Genomic DNA, 26,765 nt, shown 5'->3' on the forward strand with positions numbered 1-26,765 from the left:
AAGTCCGTATCTAACTGTGTTTCCAGAAGTTGCTTCAACCTGAATACTATTCATCTTTCTTAAAGACAGGGAAGTGCTCCTCTCCCATTTGTGTGCTTCTCAAACCTCATCTCAAAGCTTTGCGTTCTACCCAGAGTTCACTTTCTGAGAGCTGGACTTTAGAGCTGGAAGAGGCCACACAGGACTGGAAACACTCCTGGAGTTGGAGAGCTGACAAGATTTTGCATGTGCTGTCTCCTCTTCTGGGCCCCCTCCCCGACCCCCCAACTCCTATACCCCTCTCAGGGCAGCTTCACTCCCCCTTCAGGCTGAGGTATAAAAACCACTGCTGCAGAGCAGCCTTCCCTCATCACCCGATCCAAGTCGGGTCTCCACGCCATTCTCTCTCAGAGCGCCCATGCCCCACCTTAAGTGGGCTCAATCACTCCTTGTCCTTCCTTCTTTAGTTGTGTGACCATTTGTTTAGTCCCCACTAGGCCGGAAGCAGTATGAGGGCAAAGAATGGTTTCTTCCACATCATATCCCCAACACCCAGCTCTAAGCATCACATAGTAGGTGTTCAATAAATGGTCGTGAAATGAACCAATGAAGGGAAATGACTTGCCCAAAGTCACTTGTAGAGGCTGCATTCAACCCCATCCCAGATCTGATGCTCTTTCTTCTAACACCGTACAACCTTCCATGACAAAAGAAGTCTGAAGGCCTTAGTGCCCATCAGAAACTTGATTCCAGGAACAGGGATGGGTAACTGTGCCACCAAAGGATAGTCATCTAAGAAGGAAAGATGAGTGTGGTTGTCCAACAGTTTTGGAACCCTGCAGTCTTCTGGGGGATCTGGCTGTCCATTCTTCTCAGCTGTTCTAGTTATGACTCCCAACTTCCTGAAGCTCGTGTCAACTCGAGCTGTGGGCAATTCCCCTGAGAATCAGCAAATCAGATGACTGGCCATCTCTAGACTTCAGGAAAGGCAGTTTATGTGGGACGTTTACTTCCTGTAGCTGAGAATGGACCAGAACCAGGGCTTTCCTCTGCAGAACCAGCTTCTCTTGTGGTTACCGAAATTCCCTGTTCATTCTCCGCCTGGAGTCTCTCCGCCTGCCAGGTCTCACCTGCAAGGCCCTTCGCTTTCTTCTTCACCTGGTCAAAGGCTGCCTGGCCTTTAGAACCCACTGCTCGTTCTTCCTCCCTCCTGAAGCACCCTCAGCCCACAGAGATCGCTTTGTTGCCTGAATTGTGGCCCTAACTAACGTGAATCACAAACACAGCAACCGCCTCCGGCCGCCTCTGCCATTCAGTATACTGTGTCTTCGCCCCTTAACTCCATGCTTTCCATCTCTGTGTTCTGTCTCCCCAGCAATGTTGCGTTCCTGCAGAGCACAGCCCTACAAAGCCTCATGGAGCACTTGCGGGTCGCTTCCCACTGGCCTCATCCAACTGGCAGGTGCATTTTATGCTGCTTATGAGCAGATTTTTTTAAAATGCAGTCATTTTTTGAAATACGAACGTGAAAAATTTCAGGCGGCGCCATCTCCTCTCTAGGTTTACCACAGGCCCAGCTGTTCTTTACTGCCTCACACTTCTGCTGTTTCCTGTGTGTGTGGTATCTGCCTGGCCCCTCGAGGTGTACGAGCTTGTGGACCGCCATGGCCTTGCAAAGGGTCCCACGAAGTACCTTCTAGTTAACCAACAGACTCTGAAACCACCTCTACATGTCACACACCTTATCCTAAAAGCCTTTTCCTTCTTCTACTTTTCTGTGCTCTCTCCTTGGAAGCCTGAGGCATGTATGGCGGGGAGGAAGTGCTTCTCTTCTCTCCCTGGGCATCCTCCCCACCAAAGCAGAGTTTGTACCACAAGTGAAGACTAGGAGGCTGGATGCTGAGAAACAGATCTGAGAGACAGGGTTACTGAAAGTTCCCTACAGAAGACGGGGAGGGAGAAGAGGGGGTTATTTCTCACTACATCAGAGTCTCTGGGAGGGCCAGGGCTGTTTTACTTGCCACCATCTCCAGCATCTGGAGCAGTTGTGGCCACAGAGGGCGCTGTCCAACACCTGCTAGCTTTCCGCAGTAAAATTAACTAGAAGGCAGGGGGTAGAAGAGACCACCTGTCTGAAGGAGGCCCTAGTCCTTGGCTTCTCATTTCTATTCCCCCAGATACATTCTCTTTTGGGATTGCTTGCCCAGCCAGCCCTACCAAGTATAGGGAAACTAGCAGCCCGTTCCCAGTGGACAGCGCTCTTCGCACTGACAACCTCGAAGAACCTGGGTGTGACTTTATTACGCACCAGTAGGTTCCCTCAAAGGCGCCCAAAGATCTGCTTAATACCATTGCTGAATGAGACTCCATGGATGATTCTGGGCAATCATTCACGGAGCTTCCACACCCACTGGTTATTCCAAGTTCAAAGGAGAAGCCTTCACTAGCCAACCAAGTAATTCTCTGAGCAAAGATAATTCTAGAAACTAGTTATATGTAACATATGATTCCTACCGCATAATGGATTCTAAACATTCACGTATAGTGAAATGGACGAAGTCGGGTGTGAAGTGTAACATATGAACTGATTTTTCCATTAAAGGACTCAGGCATAACTGCACGGAAAACAGATTTATGCCGGGGAAGAGGCATCCCTCCTAGAAGGTAAAATCAAGTGCACTCTGATGAAGGGTTTTATGCGTCAAACCTCCAAAGCCAAAATAAAGGCCAAATCACTAATTTCACACTTCAAGTTTATGAAGGGGAAAAAAATACTAGGTGGTGTTCTCTGAAAATAGATATCTTTCTTCTCTCCTTCCTTAATGGAATTGTATTAAGCATCCCATCAATCATGCTAGGTACTCTGTGCTACAAACGTGAGAGGTGACATTAACATGAGACACCTGTGGAAGGAGATGCCAGCACCGCTGAGGGTAATACCATTTGCTATAGCCCCAAGGCCAAGAGCAAGAGCTCCGGGGGCAAGATCTGTGTTCAAATCCCAGTGCTGCACTGGGTGGCATCGGTGGTGAGGTGGTGAGCAGAGATGCCTTCCAAGTGTTGTCACTTACTGTGTGACCTTCGGCAAGGTTATTTTTCTTGTTAAAATGGGGATAATGAACGATCCAAATAAATGAATGAACACCAGGTGAATACATCACCAAAATGTGGGATGTCCATACACCAGAATATTACTCATAAATAGATGGAACAGGCTAATGGCATAGACAAAAACCTAGATAAACTCACAGTCATTACAATGAGTGAAAAAAGGCCAGACACAAATGCATACGTACATACGTTTCAACTTACATGAAAGTTCCAGAAAATGCAAACCACTGCATAGTGACAACAAACAGCAGTTGCCGGGAGACAGGGACAGGGGAAGGACGGACTGGAGAGGGGCATGAGAAATCTGGGTCACAGGGTGATGGAAATGTTCTATATGTTGACTGTGGCGGCGGTTTCCCGGGCATATACATCTGTCAAAACTCAAATGCTATGCTTTAAATGGATTCGGTTTATTGTATATAAGTTAGGCCTCAATAAAGTTGATTTTTAAAAACTTTTCCATAGTTTTGAGAACTAAGCGAGTCTGATGATGAGTGGTAACAACATGTGGTAGGAAATGGTCTCTTGTGGGTAAGAAGACCAGAGTTCCCCAGAGTCCTGATCTTTTGTGTAATGATCTCAAAGCTTCGATGCTGTAACACGACCAGTGAGGGGCTCACACAAGATGGCCAGCAGAGTTGCCACCACAGCAGCCGGCACTAGCTTATGCTGAGACACATCTAGAATGTGTGTATACTCTGGCACTTGGAAGGTTTTGGTGGAACATTTAACAGTTACTCCTTGAGAGATGCCTGGGTGGCTCAGTGGGTTAAAGCTTCTGCCTTCAGCTCGGGTCATGATCCTAGGGTCCTGGGATTGAGCCCCACATCGGGCTCTCTGCTCAGTGGGGAGCCTGCTTCCTCCTCTCTCTCTGCCTATTTCCTCTGCCTACTTGTGATCTCTGTCTGTCAAATAAATAGATAAAATCTTTTTAAAAAATCTTTAAAAAAATTAAACGAAACAGTTACTCCTTGAAATGTAGCATTTTCACATGTTGAAAATAGTGGAAAAAGGAGGATTTCACTCTGCTGAAGGGAGTAAGAAAGAGGTTTAAGGTAGGGTAGGGAAAGGCCTGAAGAAGATACCAGCTGAGAGAACCTTCTGGAGACCCTGAATGTAATGAGTATCTCAGAGTGGGCAGCGGCATCATTGCCCCACACCAGCAGCTCTGTCGATGTCCAGCAGGGCCCCTGCCTCCTTGAGCCCTTTGGCACATCCTTCTGGATGGTTAGCCCATCGTCCCCCGCGACCAGTGGCTGAAGCAACAGTCTGTGAGGATGGGCGGATCGAAAGTGTAGGCAGCACCAGTAATCACTGAGCCACCGCAGGTCAGCACCGGCCCGGGGCCTCCCGGAGACCTGGGCAACAGGGGTGCGGGACACCTGATTTCACAGGGTTGCTGGGAATTCTTAGTGGGTGGGCGGGTTTGGCGGCTACAAGGAGTTTAGTGAGTTGAGCTAAGGAGGAAGAGCCGGTAAAAAGGAATGAGCTTATCAGTAAGAGAGTCCAGGCAACACAGGAATAAATGCTGAAGAGTGATGAAGTCAGGCTCGTGAGCTCTTAGTAAATCTCTGAGTGGATGCTCAATTCCTGACTTCCGGTGACTACCTTTCAACCCGAAAACCCCTTTGACACAAGGCAGAAGTACCTTTTCACGATTCCTGTCCTTTCCTGTCCTCAATCCTGACTTTAGAGCCACTAAAGGCTTGACAAGCTGGGGTGGGCAGAATGTTCATCCAGGGAGCGTACTGAGATTAGTACAGACCTCTGGGCCCCAGATTCTGATTGCTGGTGGCTGGGCATCTGTGGTTCATCAGCATGCCAGCGTAGTTCGGATGTTGCACACGCCCCAGGGCCTGTGGGGCAGCTAACATTCAGGTCATAATCTAAGCTTCTAGATTGAATGCTGCCCTTCGCTTTGTGGTCCCATGGCAAGGTTAGTTACTGAAAGCTTTGGGGGTGCCACCTCCAGCCACGAGGCAGTAACCGGCACTGGACTCCTGCCGGGAACAATTAGGAAACTGGAAATAACGGAAGGAACAGCTGTGTGCAGGCAGTGGACAACAGGTAGCACAGGACGGGGATCCCTGAGTGAAGGGATATGCAGTGAGACTTATCGTCAGCCCTGGCTTTCTGCTTAATGTATACTTCCTGGACTCTGGCCCAAGGAGGGGGAAACCCTAGGGAAGCATGGCGATCTCACTGGGTTGAGGAAGCAGAGGTCAGGATGTAGGCAGGCTAAGGTGGCTGGAATTTGAGAAGCAGAGGCACCATGTGGTGGAAGGGTACAAAAATCCAGATCGATTACATCCTTTTTTTTTTAAATGTGTATGCAGGTGAGGTGCAGAGGGAGAGAGATAATTTCAAGCAGGCTCCATGCCCAGTGCAGAGCCCAACGCGGGGCTTGATCTCATGACCCTGAGATGATGACTTGAACGGAAATCAATTGTTGGGAGCTTAACTGACTGAGTCGCCCAGGCGCCCCTAGATGGACTGCATTTGAAGCTGTGTGTGTATAGGGCCAAACTCCACACGGCTGGGCAAAGAATTACTACCAAGAAGGTGTGAGGTGAACCATCCCCATAGCTTATAAAGGACTGGAAGAGGCTCAGCTCCCCTCAAGCAGAGTGGAGAGTCCTGGCTGAACCACCAGGCAGGGACACCTGAGTATCTTAGTGTTTAGGGTTAACTCTTGATCTGCCCTAATAAAGCTTAAAAACAATTCTCAAAATGATCAAGTTGACCAACAAATACATTAACTGCCTATTAAAACAGATATATGGGTCTTTAAAGAAAGACAAGATCCAGACACTCAACATAGGAACTAATACTCAAAATGACCAGCATCCAGTCAAAAACTACTAATCATGTGAAGCAGCAGGAAAAAAACAGAACTTGTAACCAGAAGAAAAAGTCAGTTGGTAGAGACACAGGAAAGAGAGAGATGGTAGAATTAGCAGAACAGGACTTTATAACAGTGACTATAAAGGCTGCCATTAAGAATGAAGCAAAACGTGATCAAAACAAGGAACTCAATGGAAGACACGGAACTAAACGGAGCTTCTAGAGCTGAAAAAGAGAGTTTCTGTAAGAACAAATCCGCTGAGCGGTTTTAGCAGCAGATTAAACTTTGTAGAAGAAAAGAGTATTTACACAGCGATAGAAACTACCCACATTGGAGCACAGAGTTCATGGTGAACTGGAAAAACCTGACTTCACCTCTCTGTGCTTCAGTTTCCTCAACTGTAGAACGGGGACAGCAGTACTATCTCACGGGCTGTTGTGATGATTAAGTGCTTTAACATTTAGAAGCTGGTAGGACAGTACATCAAGTGCCTAGTAGATAATAAACACCTAATAGGTATTAGCTAGTGCTGCTGTTGTCATCTTGGAGGTTGGCCCAGGAAGCCTTGGGAGCACAGGGAAGAAACATCGGAGTAAGAGAGGGAGGGGGGTGGGAAAGGAAGACGTTTTCATTTCAGAGGACATGCAGGGCTGGTGGAAAGCCATGGCGGTGAGGTCCTCCAGGCAGAAGCAGTGCTCAGCAAGGCACAGAGACGAGAAGGGATGGGGCCACTGCCTCCCAGGAAGGGTGCAGCCAACAGGGCCTTAGCTGCGGCCCAGGAAAGGCTCTGGGGGCTGTGGAGACTCTCCGAAAGCCTTTTTGATTTCCTCCCAACACAACTTACCTCCTCCGTCATCTGATCCAACCAAGCTCTGCTGTCTGAGGCGGTGACTGCCCCCAAAAAGAAGGAAAGGAAAGAAAATGAATTTCACATGCAGAAAGAAACCACCCCAATTATTACTGTGTCTGTCGTTTTTCCTAGATGAGGTCTTTGGACCCACTTTCCTCTATCAACTTGGTCAAACCTAATTAGGCAACTGGGTCTGCCAATACGGTTGTACAAGCCGGGCGGTGCACCATTCCATAGAATATGATATGAATGCTTCTCTCACACCTGGGGGGGGGGAGGCATGAAATTCAGTGGTCTTGCCTTTACATTCTGTCTTCACCTAGACCTTCTCCTTTCCTTTCTGTTACAAGTCTTAGGAGAAGGCTAGGTTCAGAAGCCTGGCATTGTTTCTCCCCATCTGAATCAACACAGAATACATGGGTCAGCACTCTGATACCTGGACATACGGTTCTAAAAACCCCGGAGAAGGACATGGACATTAATGCCAGGGTCTAGACCTTCAGCTAAGGAAACAGCATTAACTGAACCCTGGACCCAGTATGCATCACTAAAGGCCCAGACGAAAACCAGATTCATTCTATTTTCTAATGCTGAGTCCAACAAAGGCTGCGTAGATAATGACCACCAAGACTGCACTGCTAGCAAAGGTTACCAAAGGATGCAAAAGAATGCTGGAAACATACTCTTCTATTTCTTCAGAAACCCTCCTTCCTGACCTGAAAAAAAGAAAAACGAGGTTCATGAGAACCTACTAGTCTCATGCATTGGCGGGGTACGCTGGAAAGGGGGTTTCAAAAGCAAGGGCAAATTAGCCTACTCTGAGCGCTTTACTGACCTGGACTTCTCTTTCTAGACCAAGGCCCATAACCAGCATGGGAGAATTACAGACATCATAATGCCTACTTATAGCCTTATTTCACTGGAACTCCAACTTAAACCATCGAGTTTAAGTGTAGATTGGGAAGTTCAGAACTCAAATGGATATTGATGATATGGTGTCCTCCTTTCAACAATCAATGGGCCAGTTTATAGAGCACTTTCTTAGGACTGAGGCCTTGGGTCTTCCCTTGGAGCTTTAGTTGTCAGCATGGGCAGTTTCGCAGTAGTAAAAAGAGAAGAACTGACCAGGCAGTTCAAGTCGTAAGCTCTGGGTCTTTCCAGAGCCTCCACTTGAAGCACCAGAAGACCCCGTGAGGGATGCTGGGCAGGTAGTGCCCTTCAGATGTTCCATGAGAACAGGAAGCCTAAAGATATACAGACATTTATCTAAGGCTGTGGTTCTCAAACTTCAATGTGCCTAAGAACTACCTGAGAAGCTTGGCAGACATGCAGATCACTGGACCTGGAGGAGAGAGCTTTCTGGATCAACTGGTCTAGGGAAAAAGGAGTCCGGGAATACATTTTTTTTTTTTTTAAGATTTTATTTATTTATTTGACAGAGAGAAAAACAGTGAGAGAGGGAACACAAGCAGGGGCAGTGGGAGAGGGAGCAGCAGGATTCCCACTGAGCAGAGGGAGCCCGATGTGGGGCTCGATCCCAGCACCCCAGGATCATGTCCTCAGCCGAAGGCAGATATTTAACAACCGGGCCACCCAGGTTCCCCCCGGGGAAATGCATTTTAAACAAATCCCTAGGTAATCCTAATGTAAGGTGGTCGCTACTGACCCTCTGAGAAACACAGATCTAAAGTCTTCTAAATGAGACTGGCCAAATGTTGACAATGATTAAAGTTAGGTGTTGGGTACATGTTGATTACTTTTCTGTATGTCTGAAAATTTCCCCAGTAGATTTTGTTGGTCGGTTGGCTGGTTGGTTTTTTAATCACTTCTTTCAAATCCGAAGTCAGTCACCACGATGAGCATGGGCAGAGGGTGCTGGCAGTGTCAGGAGTCGGGCTGCATGGAAGGCATTTGACAGTGCGGGACCCACTAGCCTCTCCTGCAAGTGACACTGGAACCAACCAGCAATTCCTGCAAAATGCAAACAACGCCTCCCCCTCTCTGAGTATAATCTGAAATTAAAGCCAAGTTTAAAAGGACTGGTGTCCGTGAAATTTAGACCACACCAACTGCACTGTTAAGGAAGGGGACAGGGGAGAATTTTGGCCTCCGTTGGGAGGGAGAAGAGCATGGGTAGCTAAAGCTGACGAACGGGATGAAACAGCTCTGAGGGGTCTCCCAGGCTGCAGTTCTGACTCCTCATAGGACAGTAAAGAGACGAAGCAAGTCAGGGGAGGAGGACAAATGGGACAGAGAAGGCAGAAGGGGGCATCACAGGTAAACTGCAACAGGTGCCCAAGGCATCGCCACCGGGGTACTGCTGGATGATCCTCCTTTCCAATACTGCTCTAAGTCAAGAAAATCCTAACAGCCGCCAAAGCCACCTCTATCAGTGTGGAAGGACAGAGGCTCTGCTTTCAGCTCACGTCTGCTCCCCAGGACCACTGCCTCTAATTGTCCCGGTGAAGTTGAACTCTACCAACTCACCATCCAAATGCCTTGGTAACATGTCACCAATGGCAGGAGGGCTCAGATGAATATAGGGTCCGAGAAGAACAAGGTGATTAAGGCACCTGCACTTCGTACATAAGAGACATAGCATCTCTGATTGCCCTTAGTAGTTGTTAGTGCATCGTTCCTTCCTAAGCAATGGGCCATGGCCAAAGTAGTGGCGATTCCGTCTAAAGGTAATGCGAATCTTCAGGGGAAGGCTGATTAACGGCCATTTATCCACTCAACATCCAGAGCGGGGATGAGTTTCACATTCAGCATAATTGCTGCAGAGCTCACGATCTCCTCTCTCTTGCTCCAGGAGGAGCCCAAAGACCCTCCCAAATTTCATCTCACCCCATGACAAGGAGCAAGATCAAAACGGGGCCCTCAAGGTCAGAGGGCGGGGATGCTCTCAGGCGGCCTGCTCTCCCGTTCTCCCCCATTTTCTCGCACTCTCTCTGCCAGAAATAGCAGATTCTGGGCAAGCCTTCTGCTTGGGAGATGGACAGACAGTCCAGTGGGAACTCGGGCAAGGCCCTGGAGAACTGGCCACGGAACACCCTGCCTTTGACAAAGCTGAGCGTTTTCTGGCCTTATCTAGCAAGCCTGCCCTTTGTTGCGACCACACTGTTGTTTATTTTTGTTTTGGTTTTAACACGAATCTGTTGCCCAAATTGGGAGATGCTCTACAAAAACCCAGAATTCTGGATTCTTCAAACACAAAGCCTGCAAACTGGACCTGCATTCCCACATGGAAAACTCTAGGTAAGTGGAGTGTGGCTGTGATGAGCCTGAGCTCCCGGCCCTGCCCGACACTGGGGGGGCGCGTAGAAGCCCCTTATCCTTCACTCTGCACTGCTGGCTCTCTTACAGTGGAAGTTAAGAGGCAAGTGAAGTATTTCGTGTAGCTTTATGGCGACCTAAAAGCAAAAGAAGCGAATGGAAGGCTGAGTGGGAAGCGTGTTTAGAACTGGCAGAGTGTGTGTCTTTAGAGGAATGTGAACATGGAACTAACAGTCTGTGTGGGCACCTCAGTAACATAACTGAAGGTGTTATTCTGAAATAAAATCCTGCTTCACAGACATACTGGACCTACCTGGTCCCCAAAAGTACTTCAGGTCTCCCAAGGACATAGAATCGAGCACAGTGATTTTCAAACTATAGGTCATGCCCCATGGTGAGTCATGGAATCAATTTAGTGGATCGCCTCCAGCCTTTCTTATCTTTTCCTTTAATTATTTATTCTTGACAGAGAGAGTGAGGGGGAGGGGCAGAGGGTGGCGTTGAGAGAGAAGCTCAAGCAGGCACCTCACTGAGTGGGGAGCCCAACATGGCGCTCAATCCCATGACCCCGAGACCACAACCTGAGCCAAAATCACGAGTCGGATGCTTAACCCCGGCTGAGCCACCCAGGTGCCCCTCTTTTTGTTTTTTAAAAGCATAAAGTAGAATAGGAAAGAGAATGTCCTGCAAATAGTAAGGGTAAGTATTACACAAACTCCTTCCCCCAGTTTTAAATACAGATGTAGAGTATATTTTTAAATTGTTGGTGACAGGTTAAAAACAAAATAAAAACAAAATGCAGCGGTCTATCAGAGCTCAAGAGGATGGGTAACTAAAGAAGGATCTGGACTAAAGTCCTGCCTCCCACAGACTGGGGATGTGAAGTAGAAAACTGTGGGTTCTGGCTCATTTTCCTGACAGACATACATCTGAGGAAACCATGTGACCTGGTCCAGGCCCAGGGCAGGCTGTCTATAGGGCTGCAGTCAGCTCTGCCCTGGGCTTCTGGTCTCTTACTACACCCCCTGGCCACGTGCCTTCATCTTCAGAAGTGGCTCCTGGGCAGGGGGGGGGGGGGCTGGGAACCTGACAACCGTAACATGGGAGACACCACCTTAGGCAGCTGGATCATTCTTCAGGTTTCTTCCCCTTCCTGTCTGCCAACTGCCACGTGCTCAGCCCCGCTGTGGAAAAGAGGCAACACCGATTTCAGAGACACTATGTGACAGAAAGGGCCATGGGGCACGGCCAAGTGTGCTTCATCCAAATCACCCAGCTGGTGAGTACCGAGGCTGCAGCCGGAAGCCCCATCTCCCGACTTCCACCCGGGGTTCCAAACACACTGCCCCCAGCCTTTTCAAAAGGAGTTACCCGCGATTTTCAGATGTCCCCAGGGCACCCAGACATCTGTTTGGATTTACTGGGCAGACGGCCCATTCCTGACTTGCCACACTTACGGAAGGCAATAGAACGTACAGAGAACTGAAAGCTACAGAGAATCCTTTAAACCAATAGTTCTTAACCAGCGGTGTGCAAGAGAATCACTGAGGGTTTTTTGTTTTTGTTTTTTTGGGTTTCTTTTCAGTGTCTCTGTGCTGCGCCTCACCCCAGGCCCTCTGAGGCAGTAATCTCTAGAAATGGGACCCAGTCACACATGAGAGTCAATGCCCTACACCTCACCGCAGATAGTAAGCTGAACTACGGGTACTAGGCAGCAAAATGGAAACCCTCCTGCCCTATCCTGCTGAGATGCCCCCTTCCTTCTAACCAAAGTGTTAATGAACTCTCACTTGACCTAAAGGTTGAGGGGAGGGAAGAAAAAGCTTCAAAGACTGCAGCCTCCATTCCTGCGTAATCCTGAGTCGGCTTCCCCGAAATCCAGACAAGATTCCACTCTGTTCCTAGCCAAAGCAGGTGCTCTTCAGGCAGGCAGGCCCAGGAGCAGTGTAGATCCGATTAGAGATGCTTGTTCAATATTCAAAATGTAAAACATAGAGGTTGCTGAACCAGCACTTGGAAAAGTTAATTAAATGCCAGGTTTCTTTTTAAGAGCTACTCCATCACTTGCTGATTGCTTTGGCCATTTTGCAGAATGAAGCTTTAGCTCCGGACAGTGACAGGAATGTTCCCCTTCACCTCCCACCTTGTGGGGCTAGGGTAACAGGGGTAAGGACACGCGGGCTTCTTGCTTGCGAGCCAATGACACACAGACCCGGTGGGTGACTTGGCACGGGCGTTGTCTAGCTATCCCTACTTTCATGTAAAGCCTTGTTCAGCCCAACCCGCAACCGGTCACTCCTGGTTTTCACCCTGCTTCTCTCTAACCCATGCTACGTTTCCTCCCCTGGCTTCCCATTGCCATCTTTGTTCCTCAGGGGGAGGCCCATTCCCAGGTCCTGCCCCACAAGCCTGTCGCAGGAAGGCTGATGACTGATGCCATCAGCAGTTAACATTTATTGAGGTTGGTGGGTACCTAGCACTGTTATTATATTATTTTCTTTACATACATTACTTTTATATTATACTATATATGTATATATTTTTAAAGATTTTATTTATTTATTTGACAGCATGAGAGGGCACAAGCAGGCAGAGCAGCAGAGGGAGAGACAGGCTCCCCACTGAGCAGGGAGCCTGATGCAGGGCTCAATCCCAAGACCCTGGGATCATGACCTGAGCCAAAGGCAGAGGCTTAACCAACTGAGCCACCCAGGCGCCCCATATATAATGCCATATATATTTTATTGATATATACTATTGTACATTATTTTACTTCATTATCACGTTATCTTTTCTGATTTGCTCCGTTTTACAAACGAGGAGACAGGCTCAGAGAAGTAGAGTAGGTTACCTAAGGTCACCCAGCAAGAAAGCCATAGGGACTGAATACAAACTCCAGCCCATCTGCCATCAACGCCTGCTCTCAATCCCTACATCCCAGAAGCACACAGGTAGCTCTACATGATGGGAGATGCTCATTCCATAGCCTCTGCTTCAAATCCAATTACTATTTTCCATGACGAGGACGCCCTTTCCACTACAGTAGTACTGTACTTTGTCAGGCCTGAAAAATCATTAATGTTTATTTAATTGTTCTGTGGCATTTATTATATGTTTTATTTACAACATGACCGCTCGCATGTGGCAAAAGAGATGGCATGTAGCGAAGTCACCTCTTCCTCTACACACTCCTTTTCTAAGTTCTTCTGCTCAAACACAACTCCCTTCTCTTGGCTTTCAGAGACTGCACTGCCATTCGATGGGCGTGAGTTGGTCAGCCGGGGACCAGCATGGTGGCACAGGTACATCCTGTGATCGCAGCCACGTGGGAACACAACTGAAGCCCGGATTCTCGGGGTCATTCTAGCACTCGGTGGGGGAAGAAATGCTGTGATGTGCAGACCCTTCCACCCGAGAAGTCTGTCTCCTGTGTCCTCCCCGCCGGATCAGACACAAGGCCTCAGCTGCCGTTTCCACGGGTTACGAGCTGAAGGGTGAAAGGCAGCTCTAATGTAGACATCATCTCAGTTAAAATGTTTCTCTCGAGTTTAATGGAATACTGCAGAGATCTAAATGGAGATAAAGTACCACGGCTCAGAGAACAGCCCGGATGCTATCTTTATGCAGCATGACAATGTTCGGTGGTTAATTAGACACCGTTAACCTATTTTAGCAGGGGACATAACTGGGATAAATGGGGGGAAGTGTCCTTGAAGTCTCTTAATATCCACAGCACATATTGGACCCTAGACTCACCTTCTTGCTGCAAGACAGAACAGGCTTAAAATAGACCAAAGGGCCAGGCATGTCCCTGACAGCGGCCCGACTGTCCCAAGGGAAGGCCCTCTGCTTGTCCAGCCCCCACGGGCCACGGCCTCTGATCTGGATGTGAAGGGTCTGGACACATGGTTGAAGTGCAACTTGTTACGTGGGAGAAAAAAGCTAGAGCCACGATATGTGGCTCACAGGGCTTCTGTGACAAAAGGAGGAAACTCCTCAGTCAGGGGGCCAAAGTTAGAAGCACTCGGCAAGGGAAAGAGCAAGAATGAGCTACCAGTCAAACAGGAGCCAAAGCTACCTGACGTTGCCAAAATAGATCATTCCTCTGGAGGAAAAGAAATCAAAATACCACTTTCTTTTGAGGTTTTTCTGCCAGCATCATTTTTAAATGTCCAGTAAAAATCTCCCAAGTGCCTCCGAACCTCACTTGAGGTAAATTTTACCGAGGCATGAGAGAAAGGAGGTAATGTGTCCCAGATCGTGTGACAGCTCACTAGCACATCAAACACCAAGGCTCTATTTTATACATTGTGTGACCCACAAAAAGAGCCTTTATGTGAAAATCCGAATCTGAGCAAAGGAGACGTTGTCACTGTAAGCTCAGCTACCAGGTCTAGACAGTAGCAGGCCATGGACTAGGGTCATCTGCTCTAAGATGTCCTCACACCTATCATATCAACTGAAAGTCAGGTATCTGCCATGGAGTTTCGCTTGGCAAGTTGCAGCTCCCACGTTCTCCCTTTGCCTTGGCTCTTAGCTCTTCCATTCATGGGTTCAGAGTTCAGTACGTGTCTTCTCCCTCCTTTTAAAGACGAGTAGGAACTCCTCAGCGCTCAAGTGTTGGCATTTTGGGGTTTTAGGTCATATTAGATCGTATTTAGCTTCTGCTGGTATCATCAACAAGATGCCCAGCAGAAAGATGAAAACCAAAGGCCAGGTAGACTACCAAGCCAGGGTGGGTTGAAGGTATAGTGATTTTATAAGGCAATTCCTGGGTGAAGTTTGCCCCCTGCTGGTCAGATTCAAAATACCAACTCTGTTCTGATCCAAATTCTAAAGGTGCATTTATTTATATCAGGATGAAAAAAAGGTTGGAAGTTTTAATAGCTAAAAACAACTAGGGGCACACATGAAATGTATGTATATGTCTGCTATCAAAAAAAGTGAAAGAGTTGAGAACTCTAGATCTTTGGTGTCTCAAATGAACATTATTTTATTCAGACACTTTATTGGGTAACTGATTATTTGGCATTGCTAAGAGGTGGTGAGATTTGGGGATCTTTCACCCAGGATTTTACAGTCTGACTGGAGAAAAGAACATTCTAGAAATAGCAGTAGTACTTCCAGAAGACATATATAGCTGTGCCTGAAAGACTACTACTGCTGCCTTCCCTGTGCATCTTCTACCTGAGAAAAGAGAGACCAGGAAGCAACCTAACTAGAGTCCCAAGGCTAGCCAGACACAGAGCTGGAGCTAGAGACCAAGGTTCCCACTCCTCATCTACTGCTGGTCCCAGCTTCCCAGGACAAGCAACGGAGACGGAAACAATATGTCATGGTAGCGCAAAAGAGGGAACTAGCCATGCTTGCTGCAACCCTTGGGGGAGACTTTCTAGAAGCCTGGAAGACGAGCAGGCTTGGAGAGGCAGAAAGGCTCCAGCAAGGCTCTTCCTGCTGGAGGAAACAACCTGAGTAGAGGTAGGAGGCAGAAAGGGCCAGGGGTGTTTGGAAGGCAACAGGGGACCTGGTGTGGCTGAAATGCAGACGAGATGCTGTCACCGATGGTATAAGCGCTATAAATATACACACTGACATTGGTCAGGAATCAGGAGAGAACCATGGGACTGGAAACGAATTTTCACAGGGTTCCCTTTTTTCCTTCAAGTTAAGTCCACAACTGAAAGAGAGGTGGCAGCGAACACTGTGCCACTCATCGGGCATCAAAGGAGCAGGAAGGGGCTGAGTGGCAGAGGCTCTGTCAGTCCTCCCGCTGGGGGAGAGGCTGGGGAGGAAATGCAGGGGGGAAGCCGCACTCCAGGGCAGTGTTTCCCCGACCGACTGACATTTTCAATGCCACCCTCAAGAATTTTGCTACAGCTGCACAATTTCTGCACCTCCTCCATGTTTTACTTTTACTTCAATATTTATTTAAAGGAAAACTTTAGCTCCTCATTGGAAAGCTAGCATTACCAGCCATATAGAAGGTAAACTGTGAAAAATGAGCGTTTTTTAGAATCACAGAACTTACTTTATCAGGCTGGTGGGAAAGACAGGAACTGTGAGGCTCAGCGCCTAACTCTGAGAAGTGTGGCCATGAGGACGGAGTGTGAAACAAGAGGAAATCATGGGTCCCCGAGTCAGGGACAAACATTTATCAGTGTTTCTGGAGACCTAGATTTCAGTCCATTTTTAATCACTGAAGAGAAGTTTCTGTTCTGTAATGGAGAGACCTATAAAGATCTCCTTCCAATCCCTTACCCACAGTTTTCTCTGCCCCTCCTCTACATCCTGTGGTCCCCCAAAGGCCCATGAATACATTCATACCCAGCCAGGTTGATGGGGCGCTCAAAGAGAAGGTGACACATGCCATTTCAGGTGACGCTCTTCCGCCTAGCTGTCAGGGAGGCCTCTTTGAACACTCTGGACCCGCCCCGGTGACTCCCTGCTATAGAGGAGCCTGGACAAGGCCAAGGACACCCTGGTACCTCTAAACCTGGCCTCTCCTACGAGGACCACCGTGAAGCCAGGGGGCCCGGTACAGCCACCTGTGACCAGCTGTGGTGAAAGAAACATGGGTCAAAAAGTAAAACGCCTGGAAGCCTCAGAGACCAGAGAAAACCTAGATTCCGAGAGGGGGCTGTCCTTCGGGTGTATATTCAGACCGACAGATGCCCGAGTGGCTGCTTCTGTACTAAAATTGCCCTTGGTTACTTCTCAGTAAAGAACTAAAAAGAAAAGGGAAGAAGTATGAGGTAGGGAATGACGTACACATAGGCACTTTATTTCTGAGAGACTGAGTCCCTCAGAAGGAGGACAAGGAGATCATTTCTGTCAGGGGAATCCCTAGTCACCTCCTCCTGGCATTTGGCTGCCCCAGCTACAAACCAGCGAGTCCCCCACAGCAGGCTGGCCGGCCCAGGATACATAACTTTGTCCTCTGAAAGTTTGTCTATTCAGTAAGATTGTTTCATACGATCAACACTGCATTTCTGGAAGGGTCCCAGAGGACTGCTGGAAAGATAATTTCTTGCTAACAGGCTTGCTATTGCACAAACAGCATAGCGCATGGCCTTTCCGTGAACTTGATAAATGCGTGCATGTGAGGTTTGTGGACGGGCATGGGCCGTAGAACGAGAGGCACGTTCTATTACACTAATTAGCTATATGACCTTGGGGAGCAGGCTAAGGTGACCTTTTCTAACTCTCAGATTTTATACCTGAGTCCCCGAAGCACCCCAGGCCTCACTCATTTCTCCCTCTCTAAACTGAAGGGGCCCGCACTCCATGACTTCCCAGGTCTCTCCCCAGCTCTGTGAATGACACTGACCTTGCCCCATCGTTCCTCATTTATATCATTCCGTAGTCTCACCACGTCCCCCCAGCAGACCCTTCCCTGGAACTGGCTTTTCTGGCCCCAAAATTTCAACTCCTGGGATGTGCTGGTTTGGAGACCCCAAAGTTAACATGGCAAGGAAAAACTAACAAAAAAGGAAGGGAGGAAGGGCAAAAGGAGGAAGGAAACCCTCTTTTCTTCATTCAATCCTTTTAAAAAAGTATTTATTTATCTGAGAGAGAGAAAGAGAATGAGTAGGGGGAGAGCAGAGGGAGAGAGGGAATCTCAAGCAGACTCAGCAGTGAGCGCGGAGCCTGCGGTGGGGCTCAGTCTCAGAACCCTGAGATCACGACCGGGGCCAAAACCAAGAATCGGCCGCTTAAAGGACTGAGCCACCCAGGTGCCCCTGTTCAATCATTTTTAGAGACGATAAACATGAACTCCCTTCCCACATCAGAAATGTAGCACATTTCCCGTCTTGGTCCTCCCCTCGTTCCTTAGGGGTTATCAAAACCAGCCACTACCTTCCCAATCGCACAGGGAAATTTACTTTCCCTTCACCCTCCTCTCCTGTATAGTTAACCCAGTCTTAACGTTCCCGGTGTTTTCCTCCTGCTTACTAGGACTCCTCTCTACTTCCTTTCTCTCTGAGCAGCTGGAAAGAGGATGTCTGCCTGGCCATGCAGCGCCCTCCAAACCTCCAAATCGAGCTCCCCAGAAAGCAGCCCTTTGTCCTCTGGGTCCTGAGTCCCCGGGCTCAACCACTTGGGATCTGGCCAGCCTATGTGTGGGTGCTAAGCTCTGATCTTGGGCCCTGATGGGGCTTAAAACCAGTGGCCGAGTGGGGCTCTGGAGTCAGAGGGTTCAAAGCAGAGTTCACCATTCACTAGCCATGTGCTCTCAGGCAAGCCACGAAAAACTACAAATCGGTGATACCACCACATTCTGCTTCACGGGGTGGTTCAAAGATTCCAATGAGCTAATTCGTGCAAAGCATTTAGCACAGTACATGGCACACAGGAGGTGCTCAGGGAACAGTGGCTGCTGCCAACATTATTATTATTACTATGTTATTTTATTCTCACCGCAGTCTCTACTCCCTATGCTGCTGATCACTGCCCAGGCTGGACACACTATCTGTTTCCTCCTCGGTCCTGCAACTGAACCCCAGTCCTGAGGTGGGTGCTGGCTACGTCGCCCAGCTGAGTTGCTTCATACTTTTTGCTTCTGGAGCCCTTGTTCCCCACCCCCGCTTCCCACATTCCTGCTGCCCCTTGCTGAACTTGCCTGGAGCCCTCAGTAGACATGCCCAGCAGCCCGCCCTCACCGCCTGGCCTGGATGGTGCCGCCCATCCTCACAGGAGAAACACTCTGCCGGACTCCCAGGGCCTCTCCACCAGCTGGACCCTGCTTCCTACAACAATGTTCACTTCGCCTTCAGCATTAACCTCTGGGTTTTCCAGCAGACACCCCTCTCCTGTTACCTATCTCCTGCTTTATTTTCTCTGCATTTTGGTTCCCTTCTTTCATTTCGGCCAATTCCATTTATCCCTGTTTAAAGGGCAACCTGTTCTGGCTTTCAAATCCTTTTGAAAGCATTCCCCACTGCTGGGAAGCTTCTAGAATTCAGTGAAATTGTTTCTAGGCTCCTTAGCACACCTGACCCTCTGTATCACACAACACAGTCTTTTATGATAGAACAGTCTCACACAGTGACTTCTACGGCTCTTCCACAGATGGGGCTGGCTGCAGAAAACAACTTGGTACCTACCCCAAAGTCCTTTCTCCTTCTTCTGGATTCAAACCCTAATTCTGTTTGGGTTGGCAACGAGTCCAACTGAAAATAATCAATTCCACAGCCTCTTTCACATTGAGGGGTAGGCACACACCATATTTCTGACCAATGAGAAAGACATGGCAGTCCCAGGAAAATATATCCCCCCATTCTGTCTCTTCCAAAAGACAAATTCCTGCTAAGAAACAGTCCTATGCCTTCACCTCCATGTCATTCTCCCTCTTCTTAGCTGGAAAACAGAGGTGAGGCCTGGAGGTACAGCAGCCATCATATAACCATGAGGCATGAACATGAGGACGAAGGCCCAAATGGGAAGGATGGTGGGCAGGAGGATGGAAAGAGCTCCATCCCCGTCATCACCATGGAGCTGCCACACCAGCCCTAGACTGTGGAGCCTGGACCTCTTGTTTCCTGAGACAAATCTCTTTCTCTTAAAGCCTCTGTTAGGGGGGTTCCCTATTGCTTGCCGATACAACTAATACAGCACATCCGGTAGCCAAATGAGAGGTCATCCTAATTGAGAAGGAACACAGATCCCATGGAAAAACAAATCTCAAACAACTATATCTAGTTAAGCATATGGTCTCCTAAGAGAAAGCGAGCATTTCAGTCAGAACAGGAACAGTGCAACCTCGGGATTGGAATGAGCAACATCACTGAAATCTGCTGGGAAAAAAGGCATCCAACTTGGGGAGAAAAAAATGAGCAGACTCTCTCCACAAATTTGTCTAGTCTAAAAAGAGAACACTCTGCTATCAAGAATGGTGAGGAGACCACCTTTAAGATGATTCCACATGAGCAGAAATGGGTCTTTTTATTCCAGCAAATAGCCCAAACCATGAAACATCAAAAAGGCATTCAGAGGTGCCTGGGTGGCTCAGTCGGTTAAGCATCTGCTTTTGGCTCAGGTCATGATCTCGAGATCCTGGGCTCGAGTCCTGCCTCAGGCTCTCCGCTTGGCGGGGAGGCTGGTCTCCCTCTCCCTTGGTGCTCTCCTTCTCTCTCTTTCTCTCAAATAAATAAAATCTTTTTTTTTTTTAAAAAAAAGGGCATTCCGAAGAGGTGTTACAGTGTGTCCCTCACACCACTGGTCACATACCTGTCAACACCTCAGTGGCTCCCTGTTCTCTAAATAATTAACTGTATGCCCAGAGTTCAAGGTCCTGCACTCAAGACCGTTTCTACCTCAACTATTTCCATCCCCTTCTCTAGGCAAACCCTGGGCTTTAGTCACACAGGCCTGTTCATTCCAAACTCACTGTGGCACACTAAGGCTGCACCCCCAGCCTCTGTGCCTGGAGGGACTTCTCCGCCTCACTGTCTGTCAGCTGCTTCATTTCAAGGCAGTGATTTCGAAACTAAAATGTTTCAAGTAACCATCTAGAAAGCAGCTTTCAGAAGTTCAAACATCCCTTCTGAGTTCTGGAGGGCCTGTGAGACCACTCTGCTTTAATGCTGAAGAGACAGAGCACGAGGGTGTTGAGCTAGCAGACCTACACCGGCCCTCTCCTCCTCTCTCTCCCCGTTCAGTGTCCTCTGAGAAGAAATCTGGCATACCCCAAGGCTTACGCATTTGGGATTTCCCAGGATCAAATCCAGTGCTGAAAAGGGAACTCGGAGATCACCCAGTTTGGACCCCTCAGGGAGCCTCCACCCCAGGAGTCCACACGACTTGCCCTGAGGTGACACGTTTATGTGTGTTTGGCAGAAGGGGACTAGAACACAGGCAGACATCCCAACTCCTAATAGGTGCTTGGGGAAAGGGTTAGTGGCCCTAAGAAAGGAGGGCGGCCAGAACGGAGCTCAGGAAATGGCCTGTCTTTCACATGTACTCGGGGCACCCCGCTCTGGGCTGATCTAGATTACTCTGCCCTCAGCCTCGAAAAGGACTTAGAGGCCCGAAACCAGAGGCGGGGCTGCTGGGCACCAGTAACTAGAACTGGCTCTCAAGCGCCTGCCTGGGAATGGATCCAGTTCTTGGAGGGCACTGCAGGGTTAGAAGGAATGATCATTTCCAATGCCTAATTGAACTTAATAATGAGCCTAATTAGGCCTTTCAGTGGCAGGACTGGCCTGGCCTTAGCTTGGGCCCCTATGTGCAGGCTGCTTCCTTTGCACTCACCTTCCTGGGGCCCGGCGGCTGGCTAGAGCACAGCTCTGCACACACGTAGGCCAGAGGAAGTGAAGGTCAAGTGCTCACTCCCTGTTACTCTTCCCACAGGCTGACCAAGCTGGATGCTGGAACCACATGCAAACAGTCCTCACGGAACCTCTGCCGAGGGCCTACTGAGTGCAAAGGTACTAGACCAGGAGCCAAGGGCACAAAAACGGAAGGCAGCGAGACACAGAGAATTAAGAGAGTGACCCTGCAGCCAGGTGCGCCCAGGCTCAACCTTTAACTGGTTCCTTACCAGCTATGGGACTTGGGGCAAGTTACTTAACCTTCTAGAACTTCTACTTCCTCATCTGTAAGCTAGGGCAATAAGAGTACCTATCTTACCAGGTTGTTTTAAGGATAAAGACAACTGTGCTTAGCTGTGCCCATCACAAAAGCCACAATAAATGACATGCCCAGCACAAAAGCCACAATAAATGGCATAAAAACTAGAAATAACTGGGGCACCTGGGTGGCTCCAGTTGTTTAAGCAACTGCCTTCAGGTCAGGTCATGATCTCGGGGTCCTGGGATTGAGCCCCACACCGGGCTCCCTGCTCATTGAGGAGTCTGCTTCTCCCTCTCCCCCCTGCTCATGCTCGCTTTCTCTCTCTCTCTAATAAATAAATAAAATCTTTAAAACAATTAGAAATAACCTCAATGCCCACCAAGACAGTGAAGAGCACATCTCCACCATGGCACCGCAATGCTGCAGTTAGAAGCATGGGGAGAGTTCCAGATGTACCACTAAATGAAAAATGAAAAAAAGGAGAACACCCTTAATATGAACCTATTTATGTAATAGAGAGATAGATAGATATATTTCAGTAAGCATACCTATTGTGTAAAATTATATACTGAATATCTATTGTTGATAAAAGCTGACTGACAAACTGTTACCAGGAGTTACTTCTAGAGTGCTGACTAGCCTTGGACAACATGGTGGTTTCAGGCAAATTTAGCTTTATCTGTCTTGTTTGAGTTTTTACATCATTAAAGTGCTCTTGGCTTCCTTGCACAACTAAAAAAGGCTTTTAAAAAGTATACTCCCACTGAGCTCCCCAGCCATGGAGGAGGGATTCGAGCAGACCCCAGACCAGCACTGCTAGAGACTAGAGACTAGAGACTAGAGGCTACTAGAGGCTAGAGACTAGACTCTGACAGGAGGTGAGAAGAAACTGGCTCTAACCTTCTGGTTAGACCTCTGCACTGTGCAATGATCCAGAGAGAGAGACAGGAATATTCCACACCACGCGGTGTTTTTTGGCTGTTACCTAAGGGATACTTCCGCAGACCTATCATTTCTCTTCCCCGACCCTCCGAGACCCTCTTACTTTGCGATCCTACCCCTGGCTCCATAGAATGAGTAGCTCTGGCCGCAGAAGACTTTGCACTTCTGCAGAATGAGAAACTACAAAGGGCCACAAGTCAAAGCCTTCACAGGACATGCTGAGAACTCACTCCAGAACCACTCCTGGTTTTCAGTTACAAACATCAAATACAAGGGGCGCCGCTGTCGGTTGAGCCTCTGGGACTGTTGGTTTCAGCTCAAGTCATGATCTTAGGGTTGTGGGACTGAGCTGTGCACTTGGTGGGGATTCTGCTCGAGATTTTTCCCCTTCTTCTCTCTCCCCCTCTGCTCTTCCCCCGACTCTCTCTCTCAAATCAATCTAAAAAAAAATTCAAGAGTAGCTTAACTTGTTAAGAAAAGCTCAAGACCTGAAAGGAAGTTGAGAGCAGGCTTAGGGGGAAGTGGGGATCAGGCCTGGACAGCGGGGTCTTCCGGCGGGCCTCCCCCGACGCCTCCACACAGGTCGCCCCACAGGCAACTGGGAAGCAGTTCTGTTGACTTAGGCCCTTAGAAACACAGCCACTGGATGCCATGTGGCCTCGGGGACCTCAGCGGTCCCTTCCCTGGTACACAGGCATAAACAACAAGTTCACCTCAAGTCACGACACGCACTTCTCCCGTCCTCCTTGGGCCTCAGGTACTCACCTCTGTGCCAGAGAGGGGACTGACTAGGGCCACTTGTCAGGGAGAGAGCTCCACTCTTCAGAGTGGGAAGTGAAGTGTCCAAATGCTACTCCACATGGGGGCTTACGGGAACAGACTGCCATCGCCTTCCACTGGGAGGCACTTGACAGAACTGCAAGATTCCAATTATTTCATATTTAGTCATTTGCATAAGTAAATTGGTTTTGTGACACTAGACAAGCCATCCAGGGCTCTAACTGCATTGACTATAACACAGAACATCTCTCTGGCTCTTAACTGAACAGCACTGTGTCAGTCTAAGTGGGAGTGTGTGAAAATGCCCTCCGCCGGAACCTCAAAGAGAAAAAGCTTCATGCATGCTTCTTATCTTTTCCTTAGCCTAAGGGGTCTATATGTACTTTACCTGAAGCTTTTATGATACTTTCCACAGGATCATGTTATATTCAGTACATGAATAAATGTGGGAAGTCTGCTTTCCCAATCTGGGAAAATACTACATCTATGGTGAGCTTAGGATTACTTTTACTGAGATGGGAAAATCTGGAGTACTACGTAGCCCTTAAAAATGAGACAGTTCTGGGTGCCTGAGTGGCTCAGTGGGTTAAGCCGCTGCCTTCGGCTCAGGTCATGATCTCAGGGTCCTGGGATCGAGTCCCACATCGGGCTCTCTGCTTGGCAGGGAGCCTGCTTCCTTCTCTCTCTCTGCCTGCCTCTCTGTCTACTTGTGATCTCTCTCTGTCAAACAAATAAATAAAATCTTAAAAAAAAAAAGAAAAAAAAAATGAGACAGTTCTACTCTGTCTTGCAATTCAGAAAGACCACCAAGAAATACTGTTGTACGGGGGCATGTGGGTGGCTCAGCTGGTTAAGCATTTGCCTTCAGCTCAGGTCATGATCTCGGGGTCCTGACAGCAAGTCCTGCATCAGGCTCTCTGCTAGGCAGGGAGTCTGCTTCTCCCTCTCCCTATGCCCCTCTCTCCCTCATGCTCTCTCTCCCAAATAAATAAATAAATAAAATCTTTAAAAAAAAAGAAATAATAGATATGTTACCATTTACGCAAGGGGATAAAAGACTATATGAACCTGTATTTCTTGTAAATGCACGAAGTCTCTTTGGAAGGATACTGGTGAACAGTGGTTTCCTCTGGGAATGGAAACGGAGTGCCCGGGGGGAGCAGGGAAGGAGAGCTTTAGCTTCCTATCCTCCCTCCTTACCCTTCGAATTCTCTGCTATGTACATTCCTAATGTATATAAAAATAAATTAATAAAATTCAGATTCACTGAGGAGTGCTAATGTTTCAAAAGTTGACACGAAATTATACAATGACTTGGATGGAGGAGTTTGAAGGGTGACTTTTAGTAAGGACCCCATTGCTGTGCACTGCGGGGCTGGGAGGGAAATGACAGTCCTGTTATTATCTATTACTCTCACTCCTTCCCCCCAACCAGCTACCAAAGCCGATGAAATCTACCAGAATGGTGCAAGTGTGTTGAGATGCACAGGGCCTAGGGAGAGAAGGAGTTGGGCACGTTCCGCATCTCCTACTACTTCACGGTGGACACTTCTTTCTTCATGAGCTATTTCATTGCACACAATCTAGGTGTTCTTTACATCATCTTCAGATTCTACTGAACATATGTAATTTCCAGCAACAAATAATGTAATTAAATTCCAATTAAAAAAAACTGTGAATTTTCCAAGTTCAATTAAAATAGAAACTGATCTAGACCTTCCTTTACCAACTTCCTGTCCAGGCTCTGAACACAGGTGGAGAGCAAAGCCAGAAACTGCTGTTTGGGAGCCTATGCAGAACAAACGAATACAAAGTGTACATTAAGGAGATCTGCTGTTGAGACCCGAGGTTACCTTTTCTGAATATGCCATGTCTTAGAGGCCATGGAGTGGAATTGCATAAATGCATGAGAAAGCACGATAGAAAGTTGAGACAGAGGTCTATACTGGAGGCTCTCATGGGCATCTCTAAAAGCCACAGAATCAGGGACACAGCACCCAAGCCCTGGGCACAGCTACTGGAAATGGGTACACAACTAGCTACCGAGGACTTTTCCTTCTCACTACCTCATATGCAACCACTTCACTGATTTCACCTGATCTTGGACACTCGTCTCTCACAGCCGACCTCACTGAGAACCAAGTTCACCCACGGTGCCCAGGATCCCCGGTCCTGCCATGCTGATCCCGGGTTCCTTGTGATGGTTGGCAGCACGTGGAAAATAAATTCTCAATATTTCTAATTTGTTTTGTTTTGTTTTGAAAACTAAACAAAACTATGCTTATTGATGAAAATCTGAAGGTCAAGGATTAAGATCTTATAGTTGGAAGTACAGACCTGGGGATACTTGGTCCCTTTTTAATTACTGGAGCTCTGTAATAAAAGTCCCAAACTCACTCACTGATCAAGCGTGAACTGAGCACCTCAATGTGCCGGGCACTACAGACTCAGAAACAAAATACAGACAAAAATCTCTTGGAAAGTAACCGTTGACTAGTTACTAGAAATACCAATGCAGAGGCGGCTGCAGCTCTCAGACAGGTCAGCAGAAGAGAAAAAAGGAGAAACAAATAGGGAAGAGAAAGAGCCACAGGTGGTAAAACATTACCCAGAAGGGTGTTTGTTGCATCAGCCTTTCCACCTTCTTACAGGTTGGAAACTTTCTGAAATAAAGACGGGGAGGTGGGGGGAAGGCAGGATTATAGAACATGAACTGTATTTCAGGCCACCAATGAGGTGACAAAAGAAAGTGTTCTTTATACAAGAATTTTTGTTAAGGGAAAATTGGAAAATTACCATTTAACGTCCTTCGATTGAAATCACGCTCTAGGCCACGATTCTGCATGGACGCTACGACTTCTAGGTGGGAGTTTGGTGGGGGGCGGAAATGGAGGGCACATTCCTGGCCCCGCTCATCGATCACAGCCTTGCCTCACCTGGAGCCCCCGCACACCGGCGCCTCTCACACCTGCCTGTGCCTTCCCATGCAACGCAGGAGGACGGGCAGAGCACCACCCTCCGAGTACTCCTGCCAACACGGTGAGCCGGAGTCTAACTTGCTCTATCTAGATGTAACTACAGCTACCCAAGGAATGTGAAGGACGGAGGAACAAGCGAAACACCATCATCAGGAAGCGCAAGCCACATCCAGAATGTGGGACATTCCACAAGACAAGGAAAGAAAGAAAGAAAGAAAGAAAGGAAGGAAAGGGAAGGAAGAGGAAAGAAAAAAGAAAAAAAGAAAAAAATCAACAGCATAGAGAAAAAGGGAGGCAGGGGTGTTGCAGAACGAAAGGGAGACTAAAGACATCTAATAACTAAATATAAGGTGTAGACCTTGATTTGCCCTTTTTACAATCCAACTGTAAAAAGACATCTTTGAGACAATGGAAGCATCTGAATATGGCTAGA

General features: G+C 48.0%; 1 protein-coding gene across 1 annotated transcript in view; it reads right to left on the reverse strand.

Annotated features, from left to right (window-relative positions):
• The window catches only part of IFT43 (intraflagellar transport 43), an 80,799-nt gene that overhangs the window by 15,240 nt on the left and 38,794 nt on the right, over nt 1–26,765 (reverse strand). The window contains exons 4-5 of the mRNA XM_032344871.1: nt 7,469–7,501; nt 6,780–6,826 (exon numbers count right to left, since the gene is read on the reverse strand). Coding sequence (XP_032200762.1) covers nt 6,780–6,826; nt 7,469–7,501 — 80 coding nt within the window. The remainder of the gene's footprint in view (nt 1–6,779; nt 6,827–7,468; nt 7,502–26,765) is intronic.

Source organism: Mustela erminea, chromosome 5, assembly GCF_009829155.1.
Source record: "Mustela erminea isolate mMusErm1 chromosome 5, mMusErm1.Pri, whole genome shotgun sequence".
NCBI lineage: Eukaryota > Metazoa > Chordata > Mammalia > Carnivora > Mustelidae > Mustela > Mustela erminea.